This window comes from Thrips palmi, unplaced genomic scaffold (genome assembly GCF_012932325.1).
Source record: "Thrips palmi isolate BJ-2018 unplaced genomic scaffold, TpBJ-2018v1 HiC_scaffold_4, whole genome shotgun sequence".
Classification (NCBI taxonomy): domain Eukaryota; kingdom Metazoa; phylum Arthropoda; class Insecta; order Thysanoptera; family Thripidae; genus Thrips; species Thrips palmi.
The window spans coordinates 6,958,781-6,975,220 of record NW_023144631.1 but is presented as its reverse complement, the minus strand read 5'-3'; the positions used below and the strand labels follow the sequence as shown (position 1 = coordinate 6,975,220).

Genomic DNA, 16,440 nt, shown 5'->3' with positions numbered 1-16,440 from the left:
GCGTGATAAAATCCAATTTACAAGGACCTCTTTTATTTCGGCACACTCGGCTCGGCGCGGCGGCTGCCTGTCCTCCGTGCCAGACACGGAGGGGGGAATGAAATTTGTCCCCGGGCCCCTTGGACACGGTCTCGGACACGGTGTTGTTGCGGTCAAAATGCGGCGACTGCGCACGGAAGGCACAGCGCGCCACGAGAAGTAAAGGGGGCTTGGGCCGGCAGTGTGAGGCATGGGGGCAAGGAGGCACGCGTTCCGGGAAGCGGCAGCAGGCGGCAGCAGGTCCACTCCAGTCCGGATTATTCCTCGCCTACACTGTTCGCCACGAATCAACCCATTCCCATTTCGTCCATTTCCCGGCGCGGCTAAATAATTGGCCCGGACACTGATGGGCCCAAAGTGCGCAGCGCGCCGCAGCGGGAGCGGCGAGTCTCCCATTTTAGCGGCGACCCCCGCTGCTCCAGGAGCAGGCCCTCGTCCAGGACCTCGTCCAGGACCCTGTCCGTCGAGGCGCCCCCTCCCCGCCCCCGCCTCGCCCGTTAGAAGGTAATGGTGCCGTTTTGTTTTATATATTTGGCCGTTTGCGTCTCGCCCCAAAGTGCCATTTCGGGCGCCCCAGGCCCCGGCAGACTGATTCCGAGAGTCGGTTTCGTCGCGCCGTCTCTCTCGCACGCACGGGTCGGCCCGTACAGGTGGGAGAGAGACAAAGCGACGAAAACGCCTCTCGGAATCAGTCTGCAGGCCGGCGGGTGACGGCAAGGTCGTGATTTCGCGTATCGCACCGCGAGGCGGCGAACCGGGCAGGGCACCGGGCGCCGCCCCGCCCCCCCGCCCCGCCCCGCCCCGCCCCCGCCACGGGCCGCGAGCCGCGCTGACCGGTCGGCCACGTCCCGGCCGTAAAACTCGGTTCGGATCGGCGCGCGCTAAGCGAATGTCACACCTCCATCTGGGCGTTGATGACCTCGCGCCTGCCGCAGCATTTCTCCGCGGCTCCGCGGTACGGACGGGACGGGACGGGACGGGCTGGCTGGACGGGCCGCGATGGGAACAAAGAGCCTAGGCCGGCCAGCCCGCCCAGCCCAGCCCAGCCCAGCCCTGCAGTAGCCGAGCGGGATTTCAACCAGCAGGTTTCCATTCTCACCGCGGCCGCACTGCGCTGCGGGGGCGTCCGCAAGCCAGGACGAGGCCCTGCAGGCCCTACACTGCAGGCCCGGCTGGCCCTTGACCCCGCACTGCAACGCCAGCCCGCGCAGCCGGCGCTGCAGTCAGGCTCACGTTCATTTGTATTCGGACATTGGGACGGCCATATTTTAGGGGGTGGCCCTTGGTGGCCCTGCACCGGCTCGGCTCGTCCGCGTCCAGAACGGCTGTGGTCTTCCCTCTCGGACGCGGCGTCCGTCCGGTCCGCCGCACCCCGCCCCGCCCCGCCCCGCCAATACGGGATCAAAAGACATTAGCGCACTCAATTTACGACGCGGTGCTTGCTCGGTGAAACTCGCATGGTCCTGGCGGTCGGTCCTGGCCGTGGGCCCTGGCCATTGGTCCTGGCCGGCCGGAGATGAGCCAGGCCCTCGCCGTGACCCACTGCCGCGGCGGGGCAGCAACAGCCCGGCCGCCTCCAAGCTCGGCGCGGGCACGGCAGAGGCACGCAACTGCGGCGCGGGGCGCGGCCAGTTAGCGATCCGAGGGCCTGCAGGCCTGGAGGGCCGCGACGACGCTTTCCTTTGTGGGGACAGGGCCACTCGGCCGGCCGGCCGGCACACTGACTCCCAGAGTCGTCTCTCTCGCACCTACACGCGACGACCCATGGGCGCGAGGGAGACAGAGCGACGAAAACGACTCTCAGAGAGCGCTGGGCCCGCACCGCACCGGGCGCTCGGGTGACCAAGCCGCTGCATCAACTTATCTGCACATGACAAATGGCGGGGGGAGGGGGCCCCGGAGGGGGCAGTGGGCCCCGCAGTGGGCCCCGGGCCCCGGGCCGGCCCAAACAAATCAACGTAACCCCGGCGTAAATCCTGCGATACTTGGCCGGGTGTCCGAGTCCGCCGCCAACGCCGCGGCCGCGTGCCTCCCACGGCCCTGGACAAGGCCCTGGCCCCGGTGACCACGTCGGGGAAAGCCCGGATTCAAGCCCGTCGTATTTCTGCAGCGCGGCCACCAGTGCACTGGCCGGCGAGCAGACCGCCGCGCTGGCCGCGCTCGTAAAGCTCCACTCGGTGTTCGACAAGGCCCTGGCTGCCCCCGGCCGCCCCCGGCCGCCCCCGGCTGCCCCCGGCTGGCGTGGTGCGCCACGGTGCTGCCGGACAGGGAGCTTGTCTTGTCGCGGCGCGCGGCAGCCCGTGCAGTATCTCATCGTCATCAGCGGGCCAGGCGGGCCAGGCTGGCCAGGTGCGGCGCAGCGCGCTGCCGCGGGGGGCGCTGTTGTCTCCGTCAAAGCGACGCCTTCTACGGCCAGCCCTCCGGCCCTTGCATTGCGGTTCAAATGCCCGGCGGTTCTTTATTCCGGTGTGCCAAACACGGCCGGGCCGGACGCGCTGGGCGCGCATGCGCCTTACGCATGCTTTATGCGCTACGTGCGCAGAGCCGCACACGGACTCCGAGAGTCGTCTTCGTCGCTCTGTCTCTCTCGCGCTCACGGAGCTTGCCCTACAGGTGCGAGAGAGACGGAGACAGACTTCGCACAGACTTCCTTATCGCGATATTTTAGAGGGGCTCGCATTCCCCCCGGCCGGCCCATTCCGAACACGCGTCGCTCTGTCTCTCTCGCACAGTCGCGGCGCGTGAGAGACAGAGCGACGAAAGCGTCGTTCGGACGCGGCCGACTGGCCGGCCAGGCCCGTGCGAGTGGACACGAGTGATGCTGCACGGGGGTCAGGACCTCGCCGGAGTACACGTTTTGTCGCCGCCACCATCGCCAGGGGCACGCGGGGGCCGCGCCGGCATGGCCACGCGCGCGGCTCCACCACCGCCTTCCCGAAATGCAGCAGACGACCCGGCCAGATAAGCGGGCTGCTTTGCACTTTGCGCGACTGTACCGAGACGCACCGCCTTGCTTTATTTGGCCGGGCCGTTCGGCGGGCCGTTCGGGCGGTCGCAGGGGCGCAGGAATGCGGTGGACATGATGCATGGCCACTGTAAAGCAGCCTCGCCGCGCCGCGCCGTATCTCACGGCAGGACGCTGTTCTTGCCTTCAATTAGAATGCTTTTTGCCTCGCGGCCAGCGGCCACCACCAGTGCAGGCCGGGGTGGCCGAGCCCGTCACATATTTCCAAACGAAAAGGTCCAAAAAGCTTGAAAATGATCAGGTTTGAACCAGCTACTTGAGCTTCAGAAAGCACTGACGCTATGGTGTCACCCACCAGCAACACGGTGCTGGCATAAATCGACATCCGGTTTTCAATCGAAGCGAATGGAACCGACAAGGGAAGGCTCTAGGCGCGTAGTGCGGTAGCCGTCCGGGGCTCGGGGACTGGGACCGCGGCCAACACACTGCCAACACGGCACTGCAGCGGGGACAACAGGCTCGGGTAGTCGATACCTCAGGGGCTAAAGTGGCGGCGTTGACGCTCCGACTGGCTCACTAATGGAGGCGTTTAGTGGACACTGGCCGGCAGGGTCCCCCACCACGCCGCGCCACGCGCGCGGCCCGCGTCCGTCCTTGTTCCCCGGCCGGGCTCTGGCCGCGCCAGACGGAGATAGCACCAGCGGGTCTATCAGGTGCTGTACGGCAAACGCATGCCGCGTGCGCCGCGCGCAACGCACCACCCGAACCGGTTGCACAGCAGCTCCCGTTGGTGGCAAAACAAACTCGTTGCCAGCCACTTATGCACTCATCGCAATGTCTGGCGGGCCGGCCGGGCCGCGCGGGTCGCCGGGGTCAGCGGGGACGTGGCGGCGGACGCGCTGTCGCCAAGAGAATTCAATTAAAGGCTGGGATGGCGCTCACGTTGCCATTTCGCACGCCGGCTAACGGGACACGCCCGGCCCGGCCCGGCCGCGCCAATAGGAGGCTTCCTCCATCTAGGAGGCTGGCGTGCCTGGCAGGCCTCTCTCGCACCTGCACGGTGCGCCCCACGAGTGCGAGAGAGACAGAGCGACGACTGGCGTGGGACGGACGGACGACGCGGTCCTCTGCGGCGACATCTAGCACCCCCGCGCACGGCTCGGCGCACCGCGTGCTGCGGTCGGCGACACGGGATCAAACCGCTACACTATAGCGGTCCGAAATTGCGTGCGCGGCGACATGGCGGCGACGGGGGGCAGGCAAACAGGCCGCAAGGGCCGACCCGTAATTTGGAGACGATTCCTGGTGTTGGCGGTGCCATGGGCTGTGCCATAGGGCTGTGCCATAGGGCTGTGCCGCCCAACCGCCGCGCTGCTTCTGTCATTACATGGCACGGTTGCCAATGGCAGAGAGGGGACCGGCTAGTAGGCGGGAGTAGGGTTAGGTTTGATGCGCCATGCCAAAGCCCAAACAGGCCAAAACACAAAATGTGCCAGCTGGTGTAACGATGTGCAGTCCATCATCCATTTGCCGAACGTAACGCGACAGAACGCCCGCCAAAGTCACTGTTCCTGTGGAGTTTACACAGGATGGTCAACTCACTCCGAAAACAAAACACCCTCTAGGCCACGCTTTGAAACAAAGACCGTACCCCCAGCACGCTGCTCCACCAGAAAAGGGACCAGCGGCTCAGCGCCTGCGAACGAGCCCCGACCGGCCCGTCACACAGCCGAGCCGCCCGGTTGCCTATCTCGCATTACCATTACCATTACGGGCTAGACCACACATGATCGAATGCCGTTTCGGGCGCTCGCCCAGCCAATCCCGCAATTCCGAGCGTCTTCCGACCGCCTTCGGGCTGACTTTTGACGGTGGAGGGTCCAACGAGGAACCGGTCCGGGGTCACCATCATCGCCGCGGCGCTGCGTGCGTCCGCATGAGGAGCAATAGTTGTATTCATAGGCGCTAGGCATGCATAAGCAGCCTTCGATTACTTCCCCGAACACTACTCGCCACTCCGCCGACGTGTCAGCAGGCGCTGTATCCAACGAGTTCTTTTTTCCCCCGTCGGTTTTTATGCATTCTGCTTTGCTTTATTGAAGAGGCTGAAGTTGGACAATTCATCATCGTTGCATTTTGTCACCCGCGGGTCGACCCGCCAGTCAGTCAAAGCGAGCGCAAGGTGGAAACGACGAGTCCACCGCGGGACACCCACCAGTCACCCAGCAGACCGGGCGAAAACTCGCAACACCTCTACGTTTCCTAAAACGGAACCTGAATCAAAAGGGAATCAAACCGTTCCATCTCTTTGAGAAACGCTAGCTCAAAACGCGTGCTTTAGTCCGCCCTGCTCCCCAGTCAACTCACGTGGCGGTGCGAGCGCTTGACGGCGGGCCCTACACCGTCATCACCGCGACCGCTGCGACCGCGGCACGGAATGCGCGAGTCGCTGTTTCATATCGAGCAGATAACGCGATCGCCACCAGCAGCTGCGTCGCTCTGTCTCTCTCGCACCCCCGCGGGGCGCCGCACGAGTGCGAGCGAGACGGCGAGTGTTCGGAATGGCCCGGCTGGCTCATCGACATGCGACGGGCATGCATCGAGAGCTCGCCGCCCGCGGTGCCAGCGGCCGCGACGCGCCGCGACGCCGGGGTGCGTTCGAGAGGGCGTCGCCGGGAGCAGGCGGCCGGCAGCGACGCAACCTTTGCTGCGGCCCTGCCGCCCTGGCGCCGGGCGCGTTCCCAAAGGGCAGCACGGCGATCGACCAGCATTGACCGGCCGCACGCCCGTTGCATCAGCGGCGTCCTTTTTCGCCGCCACCGTTTTCGCCGACTTCACCGACACACTGCGCGGGTGCGCGGGGCGGGGCGGGGGATTGCAAATAGCGGTGCCGCCGTTTCGGCTTCTGATGAGTAAAAGTGGCGGGGCTGCGTTGCTGCGTGCCCCACCGCGGGGGCGTGTCGCCGTCGGCTTGCGGCGCGTCGGCGCGCTGCGGTGGCGACGCACTTAGGATAGCGGTGCGGGCACCGAGGCCTCGGGGGCGTCGCCATCGCCAAGCCTGCCTGCCTGCCTGCACGACGGCCATCCACAAACCGCGCCGCACGATGGCCGACAACCCGGCGGGTCAATGGTTCGAGTCCCGCTAAAATCGAATTAATTTTTTCCTTCTTTCAGTTTGCCTTTCCAGTGGCGTCCCCGTTTAGGCCGCGGAGCGAGGGTCGCGGGGCGAGGCGCCGCGCCAGGCCCGTGCTCGGCACGCTCGGCGCCGTGGACACCGACCCTTGGAGGGGGTGGCGGGGAGTGGAGTACCTGCCGCAGCGTCGCACGGCCTGCGCCAGGCACCGCGAGCTACCGCGAGCCCCTGCCGGGGGTGGAGGGGGAAGGGGTGGGAGGGGGCGGACAGGGGTCGGGCACCTCGAGGGTTGGCATGGGAAAAACACAGCGCCAGTCATTTGGGCCGAACAGCCAGCCAGTCGTTGTGGACGGACGCGTTTCCAAGGCGGCCAGGGCACGCGGCCTCGCCGTCCGCGCACTACGTTACCCCCCCCCCTTCCCCGCCACTAGAACGACCCCTTGACGATCGACCTCCGGCCTCTGTCACTTGCGCCCCTTGAGCGACAGCGAGGCGGTGCTCGTCTTTATGGAACATGCAAATTTCTGTCCATGTTACAAACGTCTGGTTCCTGCCATCGCGCCGGCCACGCCGCGCCACGCCGCGCCACGCCGTGTGTGCGAAACTTTCTCTTCCTTATATTTCGTCGCAGGACTGGTCATGATATACTGGACGTTTATTATTCGAGTGACCTGCACGCCCAGCGCCGCAGCGCCTCAGCCAGGCACTCGCGCACCTCGGGCACCTCGGGCACTTCGGCGAGGCACGCACAAACGCGCCGAGTGACACGCGGACACGCGCGTGACGGACGGACAGACAGACAGACAGACAGACAGACAGACAGACAGACAGACAGACAGACAGACCGGCGATCGCACGCGGAGGTGCAGTACGCCATTGTCACGCGTCGTTTTCGTTTGCACGCGCCACATTGACACCTCCAGCGCGCTGCGTCCGGTCAGCGGATTCGCGGCGCGGATGTGTCTCTCTCGCACTCATGGGGCGTGCCGCAAGGGGCGCGAGAGAGACAGAGCGACGAGACGCGGGTGTTTCCGGAAAGGCCCTCGCCGTCATCACGCCCCTGCCCGCGCTGGACGCGTCCAGTAATGACACGTCATTAACGCGCGCGTGTGCGTGTGTGAGTGAGCCGGTGCAAGTGTGTGCGTGTGAGTCAGTGTGTGTGTGTGTGTGTGTGTGTGTGTGTGTGTGTGTGTGTGTGTGTGTGTGAGGTGTGAGTGTGTGAGTGTGTGAGTGTGTCTGGCCGCGCGTGCCCCGGTCACGTATCTTAGGACGGTCCGCGGCTCGATGCGCGCGTGCCTGTCACGTGCCCGGGTAGGGCGGGTTGCCTGCCGCCACGGCGATCTGACCTGACAAGTGCCACACACACACACACACACACCGAACTGCACACTTTTCTGAAATTGGCTCTCGCGGTGGCTTTCGAAAGCAAGTCGAAATGAGTGGATGGGTATCGTGGGACTCGGCGGCGGCGTGGCGTGTCATGGCCGCGTCCGGGTGGGTCACACCGTCACACCATAACGCCGGCTCGTTCGGCGAAACGCGGCGAAACGCGAGGAAGAGGAAATTGGCCAGCATGAGGTGGACTACGGTGCAGGTCCGGGCGTCTTCGTCCCGCTAGCCTTGCTGCGCGAGCTGCGCTAGCCGGATGGCGGATGTGTGGTGTCGGCCCTGGCGGTCCTGCAGACTGATTCCGTGAGTCGTCTTCGTCGCTCTGTCTCTCTCGCACTCACGCGGCGTCCCCTATAGGTGCGAGAGGGACGAGGAACGAGTGTGCTGGCGGTCCTGGCGGCGTTTTGTGTAATGCGCCCCGTAATTGTGCCCGTTCGTCATGCCGGCGGCCGATGCCGAACAGTGCCGCGACTGTCTCTCTCGCACTCACGGGGCGTGCCGAGCGGCGCGAGAGAGACAGAGCGACGGATCGGCAGGACCTGCAGCAAGGCAGCGCCGTCACTGCTAAAAGTGTAACCCAGCCGGGGTCGCGACCCGGCCGTGCGTCCAGTTTGGCACACAGTGTAGCGGGGCCGCGGCGCGTATCCCGGTGGCAGTGTGGCGGTGCGGCGGTGCGGCGGTGCGCGGCTCGGCAAGGGAAGGGACGGCAGGCTCGGCAGGCTCGGGATGAGTTAGGCCTCTAAAAACGATTGTCGTCCCGTCAGTCACGATTCGTATGACATGCCTTGGCGTGCCTTGGCGTGCCTTGGCGTGCCTTGGGGTGGAGTGCGAGCGCGGAGAGGGGGGAAGGGCAGCCCGCCCCTGGGCCTGCCTCGGCCTGCCCCGGCCTGCCCCGGCCCCACGCGGACGCCAGCGGCCACGCTCACCCCGTCCACGCCACCAGAACAAGTCTTCTGTGGCACTCATTCGCAGTCATCACAGTTCTGTGGGTCTCATTTTTTGGCCGTCAAAAAATGAAAAGGAATAGTGCAGCAGAAGTGAGCGAGGCTGGTGCCTCCTAACTACTCCTACGTACACTCTAAATTGAATGGCGATATTATTCCCACAATCAATGGCGATAAGTTTGGAAAGGCGGAATCCAATTTTTACCGGCTTAGGCCAGACCGTCTACTTTGAACTGCCTCAAAGTGGCAGAACAAAATAAGGTCTGTAGAAAAATTAATTTTGATGTCGAAAGAAGTGGCGGTAACGACAAGTTATAGTACCATCAAAACAGATCAAGAATATTTTGTGCAGCCATTCTAGAAGGCAAATCAGAATACTGCCGAATGAGAACAGGCACACACCACTCGAGAGCAAAATGTTGTACAAACTTTTGCAAACGAGAATGGCAACTACCACACATCTCACTTACTGCAAGCGGTAAACATTGTACGCCCACCAACTAAGAGGTTGTCGTTCACATGGCAGAGCCGATCACATTCTGATTCCTTAAGTCAGATGTACTCACGTTCATCACAGCGGCACTGCGCTCTGAAGACATTGGCAGACAAGTGGAGACAACTGATAAAACTAGTATTCAGACAAGCAGCTTTGTGCACAGTGCGGTTGGGCGGGCAGGCCTGAAGCACATGGTGTTAAATGAACCTTCACAATTTTGACATTTCACTCGCAGTTTCACAGTTACTTCGATGATAAAAAGAAACATCGCCGACACTCGACCCTCTTGGGAACAACCGTCATCGCACAAAATTAAAAGAAACTGCAATATCGCACTATCGCCTCTATTCTCCATGCTATCGCACACGAGCGCGCACAGACTAGCAGCCATTTTTGCGGTTTTGTTCTGTTGACCAGCCTCTAGTGACTGCGAACAGTAGAGAGGAGGGATTCGGATTCGGATTCAGATTACGACAGTCGTCGACAGTATTCGCAGCCACTCCTCGTAAACAAGAAAACAAAAACAAAACTAACCTAACATTGTCGCCGGCTGCCGTGCGACCTTTCGTCAAGTGATGCGTGTGCGGGCGGGCGAAGATTCCTTTTGATCATCCAAGCGTAGGTCAAAGCGGGTAAAATTAAAAGCTGCCAAAAAAACTCTGAGTTCATCTACACTCAATAACTCCTGTGCTCGAAGCTGGGCCACTTGGCGCCTGGAAATACGAGAATGTCGCCAGACGCGCTGGTTATTGCGGGGGTTCTGCGCGAGTCGGCCAGGCGCACATCAAACTGCGGGTCCTTGGCAAACCCCTCTCTAAAAACACTCGAGCGCGGCGGCGACGCGGCAGCCCACCACGGCGGCGCCCTGGGTGGTGGCGGTGGGCGGGGCGGCCAGGCTACTGCGGCTGCATCCATCCACCCATCCAACTTGTCGCAACCGTCACCGTCGTCCTCGCACTCACGGCCCAGCCTTCGTCGCTCCGTCTCTCTCGCACTCTTGGGGCGGCCCGTGAGGGTGCGAGAGAGAAACGGATCAGTCTGCGGCGCGTCGTCACAGGCGGCGTCGCGGTGCGCGGTGCGGCCGAATGCAGCATGCGTCCCGTGATGGCGCTTCGCCCGCCAAGTGTATAATCTGCCGGGCGGACCATTAGCCTATTCTGGCGGGAGGGAGGCTCAAGCGGCGCCGCTTGGCGCGGCAGGCGGTGCGCCCTTGTGGACGAGCGGAGAGCGCCGCGGCAAGCCGAGAGGTGTCATTTCATTTCAGAGATGGCGGCGCGGCTCTTGGCCATAAAGCAAAGCGAAGCAAAGCGCGGCTAAGCGCGGCAGTGCGACAACGACGCCAAGCACACCTACAGTGGCTGCGCGCGCCCCGGGCCGCCGCAATTACCCCTTCTACGCCGCGTGCTGCGCAGTGCTGCGGGGGGTTGGCCAGGACGGGCGCCGCGGCACCTTGAGCACCCCCAGGACGGGCCGGCCTCCTCCAGGCACTCCTCGAGCTCCTAGAGCGCGTCGCGGCGGGGCCGGGCCCTGACGGCCTGACGGGCTGGCGCCGAGCCGGAGTCACCATTGGTGGGCGGGGAGCGGCCCAGAGCTCACTGAGGCAACAGAGGTCGGCAGCAGTCGGAGTGACGCTTAAATTACAGCCCAGCTCGTATTAAACTGACAATTGAATCCACGAGCTTCAACCGCAAACTGTACACGGATCGCTCTTGCCCCTCTGCCGCCCCCGCGCCGCCGCCTTGGCTATCCGTGTCCCCATCCTTTCCTCGGATTCTTTTTTTAGACATTTTTTTTCCGAACTCGATTGCGCCTTCTGGAATTGCCGTTTTGCATGACTACTGCTGCAACGGAGCTTATTGCTGTGCGCCGGGTGCCGAGCGCACTGTGCAACTTCTGAAAGAAGAAACAAAAAAAAACAGGTATGTATCTTAACAATCAAATTCCGCACTTGTACTTGGAGTTAAAGTTACAGGTGTAAGGCCTTGTTAAACATTTCTGTTTTTTTTTTCTTTTTCTTTTTTTGCAAAGATGGCAAACTGACGCATGCTGGGCGCAATGATAAGGCCTCCGCTCCCCGGCTGCTTGTCCGCCTTATTGCAGCCCGTGTAGCCCGCCCCGCGCCCCTCACCCCGCAACCCCGCGGCCGGCCCTGCAGGGCCCTATAGGGCACGAGGGACACTCCAATGAAATCGTGATTCACGCAAAGTCTGTCCCTAGCCACACGGCGCGCGGTGGCCCGCAGACTGATTCCGAGAGTCGTTTTCGTCGCTCTGTCGTCCCGCTCGCTCCTGCAGGCGACGCCCCGTCAGTGTGAGAGAGGCAGAGCGACGAACAGGACTCTCGGAATCAGGCTGCGGACTGGCTGCCTGGCCTGGCGGGGACCTTTGGCCATCCTGATCGGGCCTCTCTCTTCTAATCACGCGGTTCGAGTCCCCGCCGCCACAAGAGTGCCGCCGCCGTCCCCTCAGTGCCCGTCCGTGCCCGCGCCCTCCGCGTCCTCCGTGCGGGCCTGCGGGAGGCCCCCGCCTTGGCCCCCGCGGTCCCGGAGGCCGAAGCGGCGAAGCCCCAATCTCCGGAAGCGGCGGCAGTACGGCGCGGGCCGACATACTCAATTACAATTACCGGATGCCCCTGATGGACCCGGCCGCCCCGCCGTCGGCCCGCGGCCCTTTGGCGGCGTCCTGGGGAAGGGCTCGCCGTCCTGGCGTCCTGGCGCACGCCCTGCGGTCACGCCGCGCGCCCCGCCGCACGCGCGGCACGCCCAGCCCCTCATGCCCGTCAGGGCCCCCACTGTGGAAACGGTGGCGCGGCAAAAACGCGCGTCGAAAGCGAGTCCGTTGACGTGAGAGGTGGAGACCGGCAGATCGCGAGGCCGCGAAGTGCGTGAGCCCACCGCCCACCGCCACCAGGCGCCACCAGGCGGCTCGGGCGGGGCCGCTGCGGTTCGCGGCGGCGCGGGTCGCGACGAGATGCGTAGCGGGGCGAAGTGCGGCGAAATGCCCCCGCCTCTGCGGTTCCGCTGCGAGCAGCGCGGCGACGACGCGGGGACGCACTTACCGGGAAAGTCGGCGGCAGGCAGAATCAGCCCACAGGGACGACCATCTTCCGAACCTAACATTACAGGAACGGGGTTCAAACTTGCATCATCGCCTCGTCAGCCTCGGCTGGGCTCGGCCCCTGGTTTGTCGAAAACGGCCCTTGTTTGTTCGACGTACCCGCCATTAAATTAAACTCGAGGCACAGCGAAAATTACTGCGAGAGGGACGCGGCGTGCCTCGGTTGTAATGAGCCTGCAGCAGGAGCGCCCCCCCCCCCTTTCCTCCGTGCCCGGGACCCCGGCCCGGCCTCCGCGCCTGTGGTCGCGAATCGCATCCAACGGACCAACGGGGTTCGCGACCCCTCGTTAGCGCCTGGCTCGCTTAGCCTTGGGGGGCGCTGGGAGGGGGAGGGGGAGGGGGGCCTTGGTGGTGAGAAGCACGGGCTCCACCGGTGCATCGCGGCATCGCGGCCACCGCCGTGACTCGGCCACCTTAGTGCCACCGCGACGCCCCGCCACGACGCCCCGCCACGACGCCCCGCCACGACGCCCCGCCACGACGCCCCGCCACGACGCCCCGCCACGACGCCCCGCCACGACGCCCGCCCCCGGCTGCCCCCGACTGCCCCCGGCCCGGCCCCGCGGGCACGGCGAGCACCACGAGCCGGCGACCGGACAGTCGGCACGACCACCGCAGCCTGCTTCGCCGTTTCGACCAACTTTGAGCCAAGACTGCTGGGAAATCGCACTCCGCAGAAGGTCCAAAGAATAAGGTTCCGATGAGGAAGTACGATTTCCCGCCTTGGATTCGGCACAGTGGCTGCCGAAAGTCAGTATAATCCACGATTTCCAGTGATTTCCCCCCTCTGTTGACGCAGGCCGTGCGGCGCAGAGAGCGGGGTGGCCTTGCAGTGCCTCGCAGTGCCTTGCAGCTTCCGTGCGCCAGGACCACCCGCACTTGTCCGCGCCCCGCACGCACGCACGCCCCGGCGGCTCATCTTGCGGCAAATCACCGCCACAATGTCCTCAGCGCCAAGCCTCGCCGCCAAGCCTCAGCGTCAAGCCGCACGCCGCCGGCCGCCACGCCCTCCGGCCTCCCTGCTCCGGCCACGCCGCTGACGCCGCTCCCCGGGCTGCAGGCATTCGGAGAGTCTGTCTCTCTCGCACTCCTGGGGCGTCCCTTATGGGTGCGAGAGAGACAGTGTACTGGGGCTTGGGGCCGCTCGGCCTCGACGGCGCCCCGCGCCCTGCGCCATCACGAGCACGGCGTCGTCGTCGTGGCCCCGGTGGAGCCGCCGGGCACGCCGCTGCCGCCGCAGGCCGATTCCGAACCGCGTCGCCGTGCCGTCTCTCTCGCACTCGCAGGGCGTCCGGGCGCCCCGTGTCGGTGCGAGAGCGTGCGAGAGAGACGGCTGCCGGACGGAACGGCGTTCCCACGTCCGACGTAATTGAGATGATCCGGGCGGTGCGTCGCGACGTCACCGAGGAGCGGGGAGGCGTAATCAATCAGCTAATGCACTGGCCAGCCAGGCCGGCAGCCTGGGGCCACGCCCGAGAGGGCCAGGGCCTGCCAGGGCAGCGCCGCCACCAGGTTCGGCCCGCCACTCCCAGCGCCCAGCCGGAGTCCCTCTCCTTGCCATTCACTTGGTCTTACACGCCCCCGCGACCACGCACACCTCATTCCCGCATTTCGACAACTTGTTCCCCAGCACGCTGATGTGGCGGCGCGGTCCAGGGTGGATCACGGCCTGGACCACGGCCTCCTCCGCCTCCCTCCGCGTCGCCACGGCCAGGCCGCGTGTCCGGCGCACTCTGCCGGGCAGGGCAGCCCGGGGCGAGTGCCGGCCTTTCTGATGGATCCAATTAAAGCCCACGGCTCCATGAGTCCACTCTGTCTCTCTCGCACTCTAGTGGCGTTGCCTGTAGGTGCGAGAGAGACAGAGCGACGAGAACGACTCTGTCTGCTGCGCTGCCTGCGGCCACTGCGTTCGCGGGCCGCGGGGGGCACTATCCTCCTGCTGGCGTGGCACGGCGGTGCATCGGGAAGTCGCCTTGAGAGCGAAGGACCGCGGACAGAGGGCAGGCTGGCGCCGGTGGGCCGGGCAGGTGCAGGTTCTCACACTGGCCCATCACAGACCGCGCCGCACCGCCACACCGCCACACCGTGGCAACGAACGGCATCGCGGCCCTGATTAACGATCCAAATCGCACGAACGGGCGCGGCTCGCCACGGCGCGGCCGGCCGGCCGGTCGCCACGACAACGCGGGGCTCGATCGCCGCGCCATCATGCCGCAGTAAAACGTGTGACTCTCGAATCGCACACTGTAACACTTTTAGAGCCTCGCGGCCTCGCGGCCCGCCGACTGACAGGGCCTCTTCAGCGCGCTTGTACTAATGAAGAGCACTCCTAATGAATTAATACAACCGCGGCGGCTCCGTTGTCCGGGGCGTGGCGGGGCGTGGCGGGGTGCGGTGGGGCGTGGCGGGGCGTGGTGGGGCGCGGCGGGGCGCTGGCCGGCCGGCTCACATACGCCGGACGGACAAGTAGCCGCGCTGCGCGCTCCGTGTGGGAACCCGTACCGCCAGTTCAAAGCAACATTCTACTCCGCCAGTCCTAGACGGACCCAGACGGACCTGAACGGCCGCCGGGCTGACTGGCTGACTCGGCGCCGATTCCCCGACTCTGTCATTTCATGCTTCATCAAGGTGGCCGTCCGTGCGGCCGCGCGAGCTGGCAAGCAGGCCGTCGCGATACACTGGAGTGTGCCGCACCGCGCACCGCCAGGGCACCGCCAGGGCACCGCCATGCGAATAATAAGGTGGTAATGAAGCTCTACTGCTCCCCCGCGCCGTCCGCCTGTCCGTCTGTCTGTCGACCGCGCGCCCGTCCGTCCGCCCGCGGCACTCAATTGAGCTAATAGTGTGGGGCCGGCCGGCAGCGCCGCCTTGATTTACTTTTAATGGTCGTGCAATTAATTTGAGTTCGGTGGCTCCGTAATAGTTTGAGGTGGGCGCCCTGGCCGGTCTTCCCTGGTCTTCTTCTCCGTCTCGGTGGCCCTTTAAATTCGCAGCCCGCCCTAATGAGCGAGGCTTCCAGTGGCGTGGCGGGCCGACGCGGCAACTTTGTAGCTTTTGCTGGACAGCCAGCACAGCCAGCCAGCCAGCCGCTCCAGTTTTAGCGGCGTTCTATTGTTGAAATTTTCGCGGGTGATACGGAGTTGCTACAATGCGGCTACAGTATACGGCTGGTGGAGCGGGTTATTCGGCCACCATGTGTGCTCTGTGTGTGTCTGTGTGAGCCTGTGTGTGTCCGTGTGAGTCTGCGTGTGTCTGTGTGAGTGTATCGCGGAGCCGCATCAGTGCCGTCTCGGTGCGGGAGTCATTATGGAGGCTTCACCTTTTCCCTCGACTTGCTGCTAGCTGGCTGTCCACGACTCCGGTCTAGTCTGTGTGTGCCTTTCTCAAATTAGTTTTATTTTCATGTTGCGAGGCGAGCTTGTCCGAAACTAGCGTTCGTTAAGATAATTCGTACAGCAGTCGCACAGTTAGCTCGGCCGCCGCCCGTTACGGCATTAAAGATGACACCTCTGGAGCGTGTGTGATGATGAGTGTGTTTTTGTAGTGCAGGTTGGGTAAAACGTTTCATGTCCCAATTTCGATGTGAAACTAACCCTGAACCAGGCCCGGGCGCTGGAAGCGCTGCGTGCCAGGACGGTCGCGCGGCCAATAAACCGAGCGAGCCGCAGTATTCGAACCCACGACCTTGAGCCCGCCTGCAGTGCAGTGCGCCTGCAGTGGCAGCGACACGCATCGCGAGAGGCGTTTCGCGATGTTTACGACGCGCGCCTCGGGCCGGCCCTGTCGCTGTCTCTGTCGCACGCGTCAACACGCCGCAAGGGTGCGAGAGAGACAGGCCGCCCCCAGGGCGCCGGCCGACGACGCCGAGGCTAGCCCGCTCACATTTCGAGGTGGGGAGTCACCTCACCGCGTCGCCCGAGACGTCGCCCCGCCTGCTGACTGATTCTGTCTCTCTCGCACCTACAGCGGACGCCCCACGAGTGCGAGATAGACAGAGTGCCGGATGGCCTCGGGGACGCAGCGCGTTTCCCGAGGGCGGGAAGGCCAACAAAGCGGCACAGGGAAGGCCCACTGGGGGAGAGTGGCGCAGCCAGGCACAGTCCGCCAGGTGGCCGACATGGGCGCACGTGTCTGCGACAGTCTGCGACAGTCCAGGACGACGCCGACGACGTGCGGGTTGCGCTGCCTGCCGCCCTGCCTGGCTGCCCCGGCTGGCCGCCTGTGACTGACGGACTGACGTCTGTATTGGACGCCGGAATGAATCTGTGATGACGGACAGACGGACACGCAGGGAAAGCCAAGGCAAGGCAAGCCGGCAGGCCCCACGGAAAAGGGGTTCGGATGTATGTATAGGGTTA

General features: G+C 64.4%; 1 protein-coding gene across 2 annotated transcripts in view; it reads right to left on the bottom strand.

The window, feature by feature from the left end:
* LOC117649354 (B-cell lymphoma/leukemia 11A-like) overlaps positions 1 to 9,758 on the bottom strand; it is a 151,063-nt gene extending 141,305 nt beyond the window's left edge. Inside the window, exon 1 of one of the 2 annotated variants that reach the window (XM_034392016.1) lies at positions 9,501 to 9,758. In XM_034392016.1, the coding sequence (XP_034247907.1) occupies positions 9,501 to 9,507 (7 nt within the window). In that variant the 5' untranslated portion in view covers positions 9,508 to 9,758. Of the gene's footprint in view, positions 1 to 9,036; positions 9,366 to 9,500 lie in introns of those variants that run through there. The other variant, XM_034392018.1, reaches the window with a different exon arrangement.
* Between the last annotated feature and the right edge of the window lie 6,682 nt (positions 9,759 to 16,440).